Source organism: Ranitomeya variabilis, chromosome 4, assembly GCF_051348905.1.
Source record: "Ranitomeya variabilis isolate aRanVar5 chromosome 4, aRanVar5.hap1, whole genome shotgun sequence".
NCBI classification, from domain to species: Eukaryota; Metazoa; Chordata; class Amphibia; order Anura; family Dendrobatidae; genus Ranitomeya; species Ranitomeya variabilis.
This window is the reverse complement of record NC_135235.1, coordinates 29,773,501-29,788,953: the sequence shown is the minus strand read 5'-3', so window position 1 is coordinate 29,788,953 and position 15,453 is coordinate 29,773,501. Positions and strand designations below refer to the sequence as shown.

General features: G+C 40.8%; 2 protein-coding genes across 2 annotated transcripts; both read left to right on the top strand.

The window, feature by feature from the left end:
- The first annotated feature begins 5,416 nt into the window (after positions 1-5,416).
- On the top strand, positions 5,417-6,124 carry LOC143767559 (olfactory receptor 8G50-like). Its single transcript, XM_077255968.1, has one exon. It carries the CDS (start codon positions 5,417-5,419, stop codon positions 6,122-6,124), a length of 708 nt encoding a protein of 235 aa, XP_077112083.1.
- An 8,591-nt stretch (positions 6,125-14,715) lies between these two features.
- On the top strand, positions 14,716-15,453 carry LOC143767558 (olfactory receptor 5AP2-like). Its single transcript, XM_077255966.1, has one exon. The coding sequence runs from the start codon at positions 14,716-14,718 to the stop codon at positions 15,451-15,453; it is 738 nt and encodes a 245-aa protein (XP_077112081.1).

Sequence of the window (15,453 nt, the reverse complement as noted above, 5' to 3'; positions counted from 1 at the left end):
TGCGTATTTCTCGCAAGTCACACTGCTGGTCCGTGTGTAATCCGTATTTTTCTCGCCCCCATAGACTTTCATTGGCGATATTTTTATTTTTGCGCAATACGGTGACAAACGCATGCTGCGATTTTCTACGGCCGTAGAAGACCGTATAATACGGATGCGTAATATACGGCAGATAGGAGCTGGGCCATAGAGATTCATTGGGCCGTGTGTAATGCGTATTTTACGGACATAGTTTATGCGCTCATACGTCCGTAAAACTCGCTAGTGTGACGCCGGCCTTATTCTGCAGATATGGGGGTGTAATGGTGCATGGCTGCGTTACTGAAAGCGGCTTCTGGGAGAAAATTCACTTTATTCTTCCTAGGGATCGACACTTACCACGTGCGCCATACACTGTGTAGTGGCCGACCCTGGTACTGCAGTTTAGGTTTTATTCACTTTTCATACATGACAACTTCGGTAGAGGGGTGGGCGTAAGTCCCCCAAAAGTTAAGTATTATCCAACCTGTTAATTATAATTTTTTTGTGTGTGTGTGTGTGTAGTACTAGGATGACCACTAGAGGTCTCCAGAGATCAAAGTTTGAATTGAGAGAATCTGCAGGAAAGCTGCAATGTACTCGATTGAGAAAAGTATGTGCACCCCCCCCCCCCCCCTCATTCTACATCCATAGACATACATCTGCAGAGTGGCGACTGCATATTACATGGCTCCAGCTCTTCTGGGAAGGATTTATTCAAGATTTTTGAGGTGTCTGTGAATTTTTGACCCTTCGTCCAGAAGATCATTTGTGGGGTCAGATCCTGATGTTGGGGTCCGGGCTCACAATCTCAGGTCTAGGTGTTGGATGGGGCTGAGGTCCGGGCTCTGTGCGGCTGCTCTTTTTCCCCCATCATGTCTGTATGGAGCTTGTGTACTGGGGAACAGAAAAGGGCGGACCCCAAACTGTTCCCACAAAACTGGGAGCTACAATTGTCCACAATGTCTGGTGCTGAAGAATAGATATTTCCGTTCACTGGAGCTGAGCGGCCAAGGCCGCGTCCTGATGACCGCCCATAGCATTATCCTCCATAGTTAGCATATGGCATCGGATGTGATACGCTATCAGGCTTTGTCAGTTTCTCCAATGAAAACTAGACCTCATCCTGAAAAAAACCAAAAGCGACCCCCTGTATAGCTATATCAAAGGAGAATAATAAAGGTTGTGAAAAGCTCTGTGGATCCCCCAGATCCTCCTCTCTCCCCTGTGATCATCGGTCTGGGAGAGTGGAGAGACCCCCACACTTATCAAACTATGTGAGTGGGTCTGGCAGAGATTAGTCTATTGTGTATGGAGGCTTTATTGGTCAATACTATTGTATCCAGCCCAGACAATTCTGTGTCTCTTCTCCGTCACTTTGCTACAATGTATCAGTCTGCTCCTCACACAGATACAATTGTTGCAAGCCCTCAAAAGAAATGGAGAAGTTCTCTAAGTATATTAGGAAGTCAATTAACTTTTCTCATTACTTACAAAATTTTGCTTCCGCAATGATCCTCCTGGAGGATTTTCGTTCATCTAAGGAATCGTGACCAAGTAAAATCAGAATTTACTCAGAAAGGATGTCGGAGTCTCTGTAGGAACAACGCTCCCGAGAATCCATTAATGAGCTCAAGAGATCGGTTTTGTTAACGAGCTTCATAATTGACGTAGCCAAGAAATCGGTCTCCGCGGGTCAGATCTGGAGAAGAAAATAATCTAATTGTTTTCTCATTAAGACTCTGTTGTAAGTACAGCAGCCAAGATTACATCACAAAGGTGGAACCTGAAGAAAAGCTCGTACACGGCAGCTTCGGAGAATCACACCGTCTGCAGTCTCTCCTTGATGGATACGGAGGCATTTGAAGATGTTATTTTAGACTTAATAGAATGTATTTTTGTTATTGAGTTTTATTAAAAATGTACAACCATTCGGCTTTTACAGTCTCTGTTTTCCTTCACATTACTGGCTGCAGAATGAGTAAACTTGTAAACCGCTGGTGAGCTCTTTCTGACAAGCTCGTCACTGCTGATTTATGACCACCTCAAGGTGGAGCTGAACTTTGAAGACAATTTCTTTTTACTAATTTATTTTGGGCTAAAAATAATTTTTGCAAATGGGTTTCATTAAAAAATTTCCACTGTTTTGGTTTCTTTTTTCACAGCAGAATGATAAACTTCCTATCCCAAGAAGCTTGCTGACAGATCCTCAGTTAACTCATTATTTTATCTGTCTTTTCCTGATCTTTCTTCTTATTTATGATCAAAGTTGATCTGACCTTTGTTGCGGTCATTAATCATCACAGATAAGCTCAGAAAAAGACAAGTGAAAGAGTTACAAAGTTTTCCTTCCATACTAGATCACTGATAGATTCTTAGCTAACTCATTCTTCAGCCAGCAATGTGCAGGGAAACAAAGAGTCTATAAGTACCAAAAGTTGCATGCGAAGTTTTAAAAAAAACCCTAATGCAAAAATTATTTTTAGACGGAAAAAAATGAAAAATATCTATTGATGCATTTCTCAACGTCGCCTGACCACTGCAGCCAATCACAGGCCGTAGTGGTCCGGTGGCTCCAAAACAGCGCTGGAGGAAGATGGAGACACAAACGCACCGAGATCTTCTGCTTTCTAGTAAGTGTTGTGTCTCACCTGAAAGTGAGTAAAGTAAATGTTTTTCTCACTCTAAAGCTACGCTCCTCAGTATGGCTGAACATTGTCCTCCACAGAGACAGGAGAGCAGGAATCCATACTGTCTGTGTGTGCTGTGTATGGGAGGCATCATGGCAGCCAGCCTCTACCCACTAACTCAGGGAAAACTCAAAACTACAGTTGGAACTTAGAGGACAAAACTAGTGAGAAATGCAAAATAGAATCCTAGAATGTTAGAGTTGGAAGGGACCTCCAGGGTCATCGTGTCCAACCCCCTGAGCAATGCAGGAGTCACTAACCCATCTCCGACAAATGTCTGTCCAGTCTCTGTTTTGAAGACTTCCATTGAAGGAGAACTCACCACCTCTCGTGGCAGCCTGTTCCACTCACTGATCATCCTCACTGTCCAAAAGTTTTTTCTAATATCTAATCTGTATCTTCTCCCTTTCAGTTTCATTCCATTGCTTCCCGTGTTTCCATGTGCAAATGAGAATAAAAATGATTCCTCAATATACAAATCATATAACGGCCAGAAATAATGGTCCCTGCCAGCTTGTGTTTTTCCCACAGTACCCCCCTAATGCCATCTGGCCAAACCGGCCGTCCACATGACTTATGAGGCATTAGATGAGACCACCTTATTCCATTGCTTCATGGTCCAATTCTGATTCTCAGAAACTCATTCTATGAACTTTGTACCTGACCTTCTGTCACTGAGCGACTCTTTGGTTCCCTAGTCCTTGACCCATTGTGTTTTCCTTGAGTCCTTGGAGCTTGTCTCCTTGAGCAGACTTTCACTTGACTTAAAGGACTTGTACACCTTCTCACAATTTTTCCTAAATTCAAACCTAAGCAAATTTCTAAATAGTCTTCATTAAAAATGTTCAACCATTTTGCTGCTTCAGAGTGTCTGTTTTATCCAGCTGAGCACTTTACAAAACTTTTACATATCCACAGAGCTCCTGCTCAGTTCTGACTTCTCACTGTGCTCTCCTCTCTCTTCTGTTAGTGATAGCAGGAGCGAATGGGTTGTACACATACAGTACCTTCTATGGATAGAGGGGAAAGTATCTACAGTCTCAGGGAAGGAAGATAAAACAGGCTATAGAAGATAAAAAAACGCATGAAGAGGAAATCATTGCAGTCTGAAAGCAAATGAAGACAGCAGTACCCTCGATACCCAAAAAGATCACACCCAGCCTGTATTACTGAGAGAGACGCTCCCTCAAAAGAAAAATCTGAAACTTGGATCCGCCTACAAACTGCGTAACTGGAGATCTAAAAATGAATGAAAAAAATGATAGGTAGCCAGTAACAAATGTAAAAATCATTTTTCCATGGCTTTTAAGACCATATTTACCCATCTTCTGCAGATCAAAATAACAAAAATATTTGCAAGATGTTTTAATGGCTTTTTTTTTTGCTTTGGAGAATTTTATTTGGTTTGAAATGTTTCCAACTTCTCAGATCTCTAGCGATCACCAATTTTCAGGGAGAACCTGTCTGCTTGTGTTCCATTGCAGCACTACCACAGTTTTTAGGTTTAAGCCTCTCCTAGGTTTAAGCCTCTCCTAATGATCTTCTGATTCAGGTTAAACTATAGATTGTATTATGTGATGGAAATATTTCAAGATTTTTGTGCTATTGTAGTTGTACTAACCATGTGTGAACATATACCTTGTCCAGCTATATATCGGGTGGAATTCTCGTGACATCTGTATCATTTACTGTCCTTCTTATGTTGTCCATGCACATGAGAAGACTGTCAGCTTCTTCGGTTGACATCTATTTCCTCTCAACATTTAGCATGCAGCTTTATTTAAGTGGAAATCCTTCTCCCCCGCCAACATCTTCCATTATGGGGCAGTAGGGCGACTCCGATATCTGATAAATTATCTTTTTATTTTAATAAAATTGACCAGCTGAGTGAAATCTTGGCAGATTTCCTTCCGTCAATGTCAATGATGTGATATTATTGTGTGAAAAGAATAAACAGATTGTTGACCTTATTTCTCCTTCTAATTATATGTCATTACATGAGATTTCTTCATCGTTATCAGATTCCCAATGGTTGTGACTCCCAGGTGAATATCAATACACTACCTCAAACCCCTAAAGTGAACGCTCACATTGTATAAATCCATGATGGTTACCTTCTGTTCTCGATAAAACGATCTGCGCCTCTTCAGAAGTTACTGATTCCTTTGTTGCATTTCTTCTAAGTCTCCGTTCTCCAACTGGATATCTGCAAAGCTAGTACCTTCCAAGAGTCGTGTCAAGTTCATCTCACCAAACCAATCTAAACCGTACTTTATGCTGATGAGGAGCAAAAAGTCAGAAACAGCATTAACTACAGACGAGTGTCTCTGGTCTGGCGACATCCCTAGTCATGTTTCAAGATTCTCTATAGGGTAACTATAGGTGGTCGCTCTCCTCCTAGAGGAGAGCAAATTAGAATTAATCCCATTGACCATTTCCTTTAAGACTTTTTGTCCTAGGTGGATCGCTAGTCTCATCAGAGGGAAATGGAGTGGTCAAACCTCACCGTCACTGACTTCGTTCTCCTCGGCTTCCATGAGCTTCCAGACTTCCAGTTGGTTTTCTTTTTCATTTTTCTGGTCATCTATGTTGCAACATTGTTTGGAAATTCATTAACAACTGGTCTATTTTGCATTTACCCTCATTTCCACACTCCCATGTATATACTCCTGTGTAACATGTCAGTATTGGATATGTCCTTTACCTCAATGGTTCTACCCAAGTTATTGGATATCTTTCTAACTGGGAACAATGTCATCTCCTACCATGGTTGTATCGCTCAGGTTTTCTTTTTCGTGGTGCTCATAGTGTCGGAATACTTCATCCTGGCTGCCATGGCTTACGATCGTTACGTGGCCATCTGTCATCCCCTTCGTTACTCTTATTTCATGAGCCTGCAGGTCTGTTTCTGGATGGCATGGACATCTTGGAGTATAGGAGTCTTTGAGGGCATTCTTTATGTGATTCTAATATCATCTTGTATCTTTTGTAGGTCAAATGAAGTAGACCATCTTTTCTGTGACTTAAAGCCTCTAATGAAGCTTTCTTGTAGCAGCACACAGACAATAGAGACAATAATACTTGTACTTGGGGCCATCATTGGCTTTATTCCCTCGGTCATGACCTTGGTGTCCTACATCTATATCATCTCTGCAATCTTGAAGATTAACTCAAAAGAAGGAAGATACAAAACCTTCTCCACCTGCTCCTCACACCTCACAGTCATCCTCTTGTTTTACGGAACGGTCCTCGGCATGTACATGAGGCCAAAGTCCAGTTATTCCATGGACCAGGACAAGGTGTTTGCCATCTTGTATGCCGGAGTCATTCCAATGCTCAACCCTCTCATTTACAGCTTGAAAAATCAGGAGGTGAAGAAAGCTCTGTGCAGAATAAAGAAACAATTGCTTTTTTAACTGAAGACTATATCAAACATAATATATACAGTACTGTGCAAAAGTTTTAGGCAGGTGTGAAAAAAAATGCTGCACAGTATGAAGAACGGTTTCAAAAACAGAAGTGTTAATATATTTTTTTTAATCAACTAACAGAATGTAAAGTGAATTAAGTAAAAAAAGAGAAAAATCACATCAATATTTGATGTGACCGCTGTAACGATTCCACCTCTCACTGTCTGGGATGCAGATACTGACAGCTCGGCCTTCCAATATGGTACAGGGGGTGTGCTGAAGCTGTCAGTACTTTGATTGGCAGCTCAGTCATCCAGTCTGGTGCAGGGGCGTGCTGAGCTGTCAAGTGTTTTGATTGACAGCTCAGCCACCCAATCTGAGACTGGAAGGTAGCGGCTATCTCCAGATGTTCATTATCCCAGGCGATTGCCAGGCTACTTAATTGAGCTATTACTCCCAGATCTCTGCCAGCTGTACATTTAGCTACTGTGTGGTTTGTCTCTGTGGCTGGCATTCTGTTACAGATTTTTTGTTGCCTGACCTTGGACCTTGTTCTGACTATCCATCTGTTTAACCCCTTCTGCTCTGATCCACTATTCTCCAGATGTTCATTATCCCAGGTGCTTGCCAGGCTACTTAACTGAGCTATTACTCCCAGATCTCTGCCAGTGGTACATTTAGCTACTGTGTGGTTTGTCTTTTGTGGCTTGCATTCTGTTATAGATCTTTCATTGCCTGACCTTGGACCTTGTTCTGACTATCCATCTGTTTAACTTCTTCTGCTCTGATCCACTATCCTCCTGGTATTCTGACCTCGGAACTTTACCCGACAACGCTTTTGTCTCTTCCTTCTGTTTATGACCTACCCTCCTGGCCTCAGACTCCTTGACTACCCTGACTCATGTCTTGGCTGTGAGAAGTGACTCAGTGTCACAACTGCCCTTTGCCTTCAAAACAGCATCAATTCTTCTAGGTACAGATGCACCAAGTCAGGTATTTTGTAGTATGAGTAAGTAGTTAAACCAAGCAGGTGATAGTTATCATCATTTTCAAATGTTGGTTGAAATAAAATGCATTAAATGAAATGGAAACAGCTGTGTAAGAGGCTTAAAACTGGGTGAGGAACAGACAAACTCTGCTACAAAGGTGAGGTTGTGAAAGACAGTTTCATGTCTTAGGTCAAGCACATGGCAGGACTGAGCCCAGCAACAAGACACAAGGTAGTTAGTATATACTGTATATGTACATATACATATATAGTCAGTCCTGTGCAAAAGTTTTAGCTAGTTGCAGAAAAGAAGCTGCACAGTAAGAAGAATGATTAAACAAAATAGAAGTGTTCATAGTTTATTTTTTATCAACTAACAAAAGGCAAAGTGAGTAAAAAAAAGGAAAATCTAAATCCCATCAGTATTTGGGAAACAGCCTAAATGTATCAAATCAAGGCGGATACTTATCCATCATGTCACATCATCAGGGAGGCGTCTGATTGGTTCCAAATATATTCTGCAGCCGGACAACGACCCCAAACATTCAGCCAATGTCATTAAAGGGGTTATTCCCATCTCCAAGATCCTATCCCAATATGTAGTAGCCATAATAATACTGATATTAGCAAATCCCTCCAATTGGAAATGTAGTGTAGTTTTTCTGATTTGCTGTGTCTCTTGCCTCATGTGCAGGCATTGCAGGACCTTAGGTATCCATGGTTATGACCACTGATATAGTGACAGCTAGATGCTAGTGGTCGTAGCCATGGAGACCTAAGATCCTGCAATGCCTGCAGAGGAGGAAAGAGCCATAGCGAATCAGAAAAACTATACTACATTTGTGGGATTTAGCTTTATCTTTTGTTGATTTGCTTTGTATTTTGTTAGTTAATAAAAATAAACTATTAACACTTCTATATCTGAAAGCTTCTTACTGGGCAGATTTTTTCCCCCACACGTGCCTAAAACCTTTGCACAGTCCTGAAAACTTTTTCTATACTATATTGTCTACAGATTTACAATATAACTGGTCCCTTTGAATTGGGTTCACAGATGCCATCAGTTGTTGCTGAGCTTCTGTAACAACATTTCTTTTTTTTACTATTTTGGTCATATTTTGAGAAGAACCAAGTTAATGGAAAAATGGCAAATTATGAGGAATAAATAAGGTATGAATGGAAAAGAAGTAATATCTTCATATCCCGAGAAGATAAGTGATTCCTTTGTTTAACCATAAAGACTGTTCATATATTTCTATTTTTGATACGTTTTCCTGCCCATAGTGATCATAGCGGAGGGAGGTACAGAAATATTACAAATTTTGCTATAGGTTACATGCAGCGTTAGTTTTGTACAGGTCTCATCAACTGTGTTTCAAACTATTATTGCTTTTATGTAGACGTCTTGTTATGTTTTGGATCATTATTGTTTTTATAACCTTCATAGAAGGGGATTCTTTAAAATTAATGATATATATTATATGTTCTGGATTACTGGAAAAGGGACATTCATCTAGCTATTGTTCCTGATAAGAATTTGGAGTTGTGAGAGAATTTTTCTAAATTTGCACTCATGTCCGGGACAAGCATATTGATAATCCATCCTCTTGTACAGGAAATAAGTTGCAGTGCCAATAGACAGGACAGCAATTTGTTGGTCCCGAACAACCCATTTTAACTCCACAGTATAGGATTCAGTCTCAGGAAATGTAAAAATTAATCGACATTCTCTTAAAAAATGTATCTGGTAAATTAATGACTAAGTAATTCATAATAAATTTCTAGGTAGATGGTCTTTCACACGGCCCCCACCATGTTTAACTGTAAGTATGATGTTTGACTTGTGGAATGTTGTAATGGCTTTGTGCGGGTCAAAATGGGACTCATACCTTCCAAATAATTCTTCTCAACCTACCTTTCTAAAAAAAATGATCTAAGATGGTTTGAATGTCATCCAGAAGTTTAACCCCTTTCAGCCAGCTGACGGAATAGTACCTCAGCTGGCAGAACCCCCGCTTTGAGGTGGGCTCAAACCCTCAACCTCAAAGCCACGACATGTCAGCTGTTTTGTATAGCTGACATGTGCGTTCAATGAGCGCGAGCGGAATCGCGATCCGCCCGTGCCCATTAACTACGGTAGTTAAATGCCGCTGTCAAGCGCTGACAGCGGCATTTAACTAGATCTCCCGGCCGCGCGGCCGGAAGTGCTCGCACCGCTGACCCCCGTCACATGATCGGAGTCATCGGTGCATTGCCATAACAGCCAGCCTCTATGGTTGTTGATGGCCGATTGCTTTGAGCGCCACCCTGTGGTCGGCGTTCAAAGCAACCCTGCATTTCTGCTACATAGAGGTGATCTGTGCTTCACCTCTATGTAGCAGAGGCGATCAAGTTGTGCATGCATCTAGCTATTGAAGCATGCCAAATTTAAAAAAAAAAAGTGTTTAAAAATATAAAAAAATAAAAAATATATATAAAAGTTCAAATCACCCCCCTTTCGCCCCAATCAAAATAAAACAATAAAAAAATTCAAACATACACATATTTGGTATCCCCGCGTTCAGAATCGCCCGATCTATCAATAAAAACAAAGGATTAACCTGATCGCGTAGAGAGAAAAAAAATCAAAACGCCAAAATTACATTTTTTTTGGTCGCCAAAACATTGCATTAAAATGCAATAACGGGCGATCAAAAGAACGTATCTGCACCAAAATGGTATCATTAAAAACGTCAGCTCGGCACGCAAAAAATAAGCCCTCAACCGACCCCAGATCACGAAAATTGGAGACGCTACGGGTATCGGAAAATGGCGCAATTTCTTTTTTTTTAGCAAACTTTGGAATTTTTTTTCACCACTTAGATAAAAAATAACCTAGACATGTTAGGTGTCTATGAACTCGTACTGACCTGAAGAATCATAATGGCAAAAAAGCCAAACAAAAAACAAGTGTGATACTGCACTTTTTTTGCAATTTCATCACATTTGGAATTTTTTCCCGTTTTCTGTTACATGGCATGGTAAAACCAATGGTATGGTTCAAAAGTACATCTCGTCCCGCAAAAAATAAGCCCTCACATGGCCATATTGACGGAAAAATAAAAAAGTTATGGCTCTGGGAAGGAGGGGAGCGAAAAACGGAAAAAGCTCCGGGGGGTGAAGGGGTTAAGTTTCAAACAGAAGAACAACAATTGTGGACTGCAGTGTTTTCCAGGATGCTGCTCCCACCCTTTTGTGTTATTTCTTTCTTAGGATATATGAAGATGGCATCTCTTAGATCTCGGCATACCCACCTCATTTTTGAAGCAGAAGATGTTTCAGGAAAATGCTGGCAATGATTTCCGTGAAGAATCTTTTCTGCTGTCTGAATAGACATCTCTTGCTGTTGTTATTTTTTTTATAATGTCATACACTATATAACATAGTGTCAGCTGCCAGAAGAATGGACGGTCACTTATTTTAGCCGTGTCATGACTTTCTAAGCCTGAAATGGTTAAAAGAAGTAACAAAAAATGGACCATATGCACAACACATCATATTGACATGAAAAAGACGTCGTGTGCGCGATACTCTGAGAGTTCCGACCAGTGACTTAGTGTGAGGGGTCCATATGAGTGATTGTTCTGGGTACCAAGGTCTATGTTTGCCCCCTGTCAAATATTCAGTGCTGGCAAACGCCGCTACTTGAAGCGATGCAGTGGGAGCAGGGTCAAAGGATATAAAATAGTTACATAACATAATGCAATAAAAAATAAAAAAATACAACAATGCATACATTTTTGTTGTTAAAATATCATGTCTGCTTTAAAGGGGTTGTCCAGGCTCAGGGACAAGTTTGCAATCGCTCTATGTAACTGGAGATTCGTGAATCCTAACAGTGTGCGCAGTGCGCACTGTCAGGATTCTCCGGTGTCAGCACTGGTCACATGACTACAAGTATATGATTTGCATACTAGCAGCCACATTCCAACTAGATGTTTCTGGCCTCACTCAATTCACATCTAGTTGGCATGTGACCGAATGTTCCCAAGATCCATTACTTTTTATTTATTGCTCAGTGACCAGACATCTTTCTCTGTTATGTGATGTCAGCTGCACAGTAATTGCCGCAGCATTTTATATCATCTTCTCTTAGTGCAGTATCTCTCAATTTTGTAGGCTTACATTAAATGCATTGGATTACATATGAATAGAACTAATAACACAATAAACTATATATATATATATATATATATATATATATATATATATATATATATATATATATACAGTGGGGGACAAAAGTATTTAGTCAGCCACCAATTGTGCAAGTTCTCCCACTTAAAAAGATGAGAGAGGCCTGTAATTGACATCATAGGTAGAACACAACTATGAGAGTCAAAATGAGAAAACAAATGCAGAAAATCACCTGGTCTGATTTGGCAAGGTTTATTTTGCAAATTATGGTGAAAAATAAGTATTTGGTCACCTAAAAACATGCAAGATTTCTGCCTCTCACAGACCTGTAACTTCTTCTTTAAGAGGCTCCTCTGTCCTCCACTCATTACCTGTAGTAATGGCGCCTGTTTGAACTTGTTATCAGTATAAAAAGACACCTGTCCACAATCTCAAACAGTCACACTCCAAACTCCACTATGGTGAAGACCAAAGAGCTGTCAAAGGACACCAGAAACAAAATTGTAGCCCTGCACCAGGCTGGGAAGAATGAATCTGCAATAGGCAAGCAGCTTGATGTGATGAAACCATCTGTGGGAGCAATAATAAGAAACTGGAAGACTTACAAGACCACTGATACTCTCCCTCGATCTGGGGCTCCACGCAAGCCCTCACCCCGTGGGGTCAAAATTATCACAAGAACAGTGAGCAAAAATCCCAGAACCATATGGGGGGACCTAGTGAATGACCTGCATAGAGCTGGGACCACCGTAACAAAGGCTACCATGAGTAACACACTATGCCGCCAGGGACTCGGATCCTGCAGTTCCAGACGTGTCCCCCTACTTAAGCCAGTACATGCCCGGGCCCGTATGAAGTTTGCTAGAGAGCATTTGTATTATCCAGAAGAGTATTGGGAGAATGTCCTATGGTCTGATGAAACCAAAGTAGAACTGTTTGGTAGAAACAAAACTCGTCGTGTTTGGAGGAGAGAGAATGCTGAGTTGCAGCCAAAGAACATACCTACTGTGAAGCATGGGGGTGCCAACATCATGCTTTGGGGCTGTTTCTCTGCAAAGGGGCCAGGACGACTGATCCGGGTACATGAAAGAATGAATGGGGCCATGTATTGTGAGATTTTGAGTGCAAACCTCCTTCCATCTGCAAGGGCATTGAAGATGAAACATGGATGGGTCTTTCAGCACGATAATGATCCCAAGCACACCGCCAGGGCAATGAAGGAGTGGCTTCGTAAGAAGCATTTCAAGGTCCTGGAGTGGCCTAGCCAGTCTCCAGATCTCCACCCCATAGAAAACTCTATGCTCTAGAGGAGATCTGCATGGAGGAATGGGCCAACATACCACCAACAGTGTGTGCCAGCCTTGTGAAGACTTATAGAAAACGTTTGAACACGGTCATTGCCAACTCAGAAAAAAAAAAATTCTCAGCTAAGCCTGAATTTGCGGCTAAGGAGGTGGGCTTGCAGAACACTATAGATAGGTTCCAGTACCATCTAAAAGAGAGGAAGCATACATTTTTTATTAGGGACCTGTAGGAATTTTGAGACAATAAGGCCTATCTGATTTCAAGTTCCAAACCATTCAGACCTCAAGAGATGGATATATTCTCATCTGAAGCTGAGCATTCGGACTTAGAGACCAGATTCAAAAATACTAGGGGGAAAACAAGAGGGAGAGGAGGAGCATGTGGAGGGAGAGGGGCCAATAGGGGCTCACCACAAGGGGAGCGTTTTTTTAGATCTAGGCTACCCACTCCGAAGCAGGTTCAATTCCCAGAATCCCACATAAGAAGCCAGGTTATTAACCTGTCTTCTAGACCCCTAAATAGGGAACAGATGGCGGTTTTAAGTAAGGGCATACAATAATAGTAGACACGGCACTCAAGGCTTCTTGGTGGTGCACAAGTTAGGTATCCAACCCGTCAAATGTAAGCAATAAAGTACTTGGCACTCAGAAGATCATATTTGCAAGATAAGAAGTTCATTTATTTGGTGCATCCAGTCAAAAATTTTTAAACGTTTTCGGTCACAAGACCTTCATCAGAAACAATTTTTGAATACTGGAGACCACAACTGTGTACATGGGCCCATACAGGTGCCAATGGCAAAAGGAGACCGGGAGAAGATAGCGCCTTGGTCAGTCTGGAGGTATGAGGAGTAAGCGCTGTAGAGAAGCGAGGTATGAAACCGTATGAAAATGTATGAAACACCGATGCGTGCAGCCAGGCTGATTCATGCTGCCACGTTTTTGGCAGCATGAATCAACTTACTGTTTTCCTTTAAAGGATTTATGCCGCCATATAAGTATATATCTAAATAATGTGCACTGTATAGAAATTGCCAAATATCTGCTCATAACATCCACATTATATAACATACCTCATGTCATCAGGAAAGACATGTATTCCTAAGAAATATACATCATATAATGTGCAAAAGATCTTATCAAAAACTGCTTGAAAAAGAGTCCAAGGAGACGTCAATTGCCATAAATCACAGACTTACAGTACAGATCAAAAGTTTGGACACACCTTCTCATTTAAAGATTTTTCTGTATTTTCATGACTATGAAAATTGTACATTCACACTGAAGGCATCAAAACTATGAATTAACACATGTGGAATTACAGTATATACTTAACAAAAAAGTGTGAAACAGCTGTAATTATGTCTTATATTCTAGGTTCTTCAAAGTAGCCACCTTTTGCTTTGATGACTGCTTTGCACACTCTTGGCATTCTCTTGATGAGCTTCAAGAGGTAGTCACGGGGAATGGTTTTCCAACAATCTTGAAGGAGTTCCCAGAGATGCTTAGCACTTGTTGGCCCTTTTGCCTTCAGAATAAACTAAAAGTGTAGTACTAGTGATTCTACCAAATCTGGTACGATCTACTGAAATGTTCCAACTTGTCAGTTTCGATCAATTCTAGCCTTGACATTGCTTGACTTTTTTTTTAGAAAAGTTAGAAATAGTTATTCACTTTTTGAAGAGTTAGAACTATTTGTTATATCACTTTGTGGAATGTAATCATTAAGACATCTTAATTATTAAACTTCTAGCCCTTCCCGGGAGTTGTTGTTTTAATTGATAGTAAACTCAAACCTCTGGTGCATATTTCTATGGGCTAAAGGTTCTATATATTCCTTGTATATTTCCATTGTCATTAAAATGAAGCAACCATTTCTGCGTTGTATGAGATTAGACGACTCAATTCTCGATTAAATAATTCTTCCATGTTGCTAAATGAAGGTACAAAATTTCAGCCTTTCTGAATTTGTTCTCCTCGGCTTCCATGAGCTTCCAGACTTCCAGTTGGTTTTCTTTTCAATTTTTCTGGTCATCTATGTTGCAACGTTGATTGGAAATTTATTAACAACTGGTCTATTTTGCTTTGTTCCTCACTTCCACACTCCAATGTATATACTCCTGTGTAACATGTCTGTATTGGATATGTCCTTCACCTCAATGGTTCTGCCGAAGTTATTGGTCATTTTTCTAACTGGAAATAATGTCATCTCCTACCATGGTTGTATCGCTCAGGTTTTCTTTTTCGTGGTGCTCATGGTGTCGGAATACTTCATCCTGGCTTCCATGGCTTATGATCGTTATGTAGCCATCTGTCATCCCCTTCGTTACTCTTATTTCATGAGCTTGCAGATCTGTTTCTGGATGACATGGACATCTTGGAGTATAGGGGTATTTGAGGGCATTATGTACGCCATTCTAATATCATCTTGTACATTTTGTGAATCAAATGAAATAGACCATTTATTCTGTGATATAAAGCCTATTATAAAACTTTCATGTAGTGATACACGGACCATAGAAACAGTGATACTTGGACCGAGTGCCATCATCGCCTTTTTTCCTTCACTTATGACCTTGGTGTCCTACATCTATATCATCTCCACAATCTTGAAGATTAACTCTAAAGAAGGAAGACACAAAACCTTCTCCACCTGCTCCTCACACCTCACAGTCATCCTCTTGTTTTACGGAACGGTCCTCGGCATGTACATGAGACCAAAGTCCAGCTATTCCATGGACCAGGACAAAGTGTTTGCCATCTTGTATGCCGGAGTCATTCCAATGCTCAACCCTCTCATTTACAGCTTGAAAAATCAGGAGGTGAAGAAAGCTCTGTGCAGAATAAAGAAACAATTGTTTTGTTAG

Coding starts and splice junctions, on each gene's coding strand:
- LOC143767559 (XM_077255968.1), top strand. CDS start 5,417: ATGGTTCTACCCAAGTTATTGGATATCTTTCTAACTGGGAACAATGTC.
- LOC143767558 (XM_077255966.1), top strand. CDS start 14,716: ATGTCTGTATTGGATATGTCCTTCACCTCAATGGTTCTGCCGAAGTTA.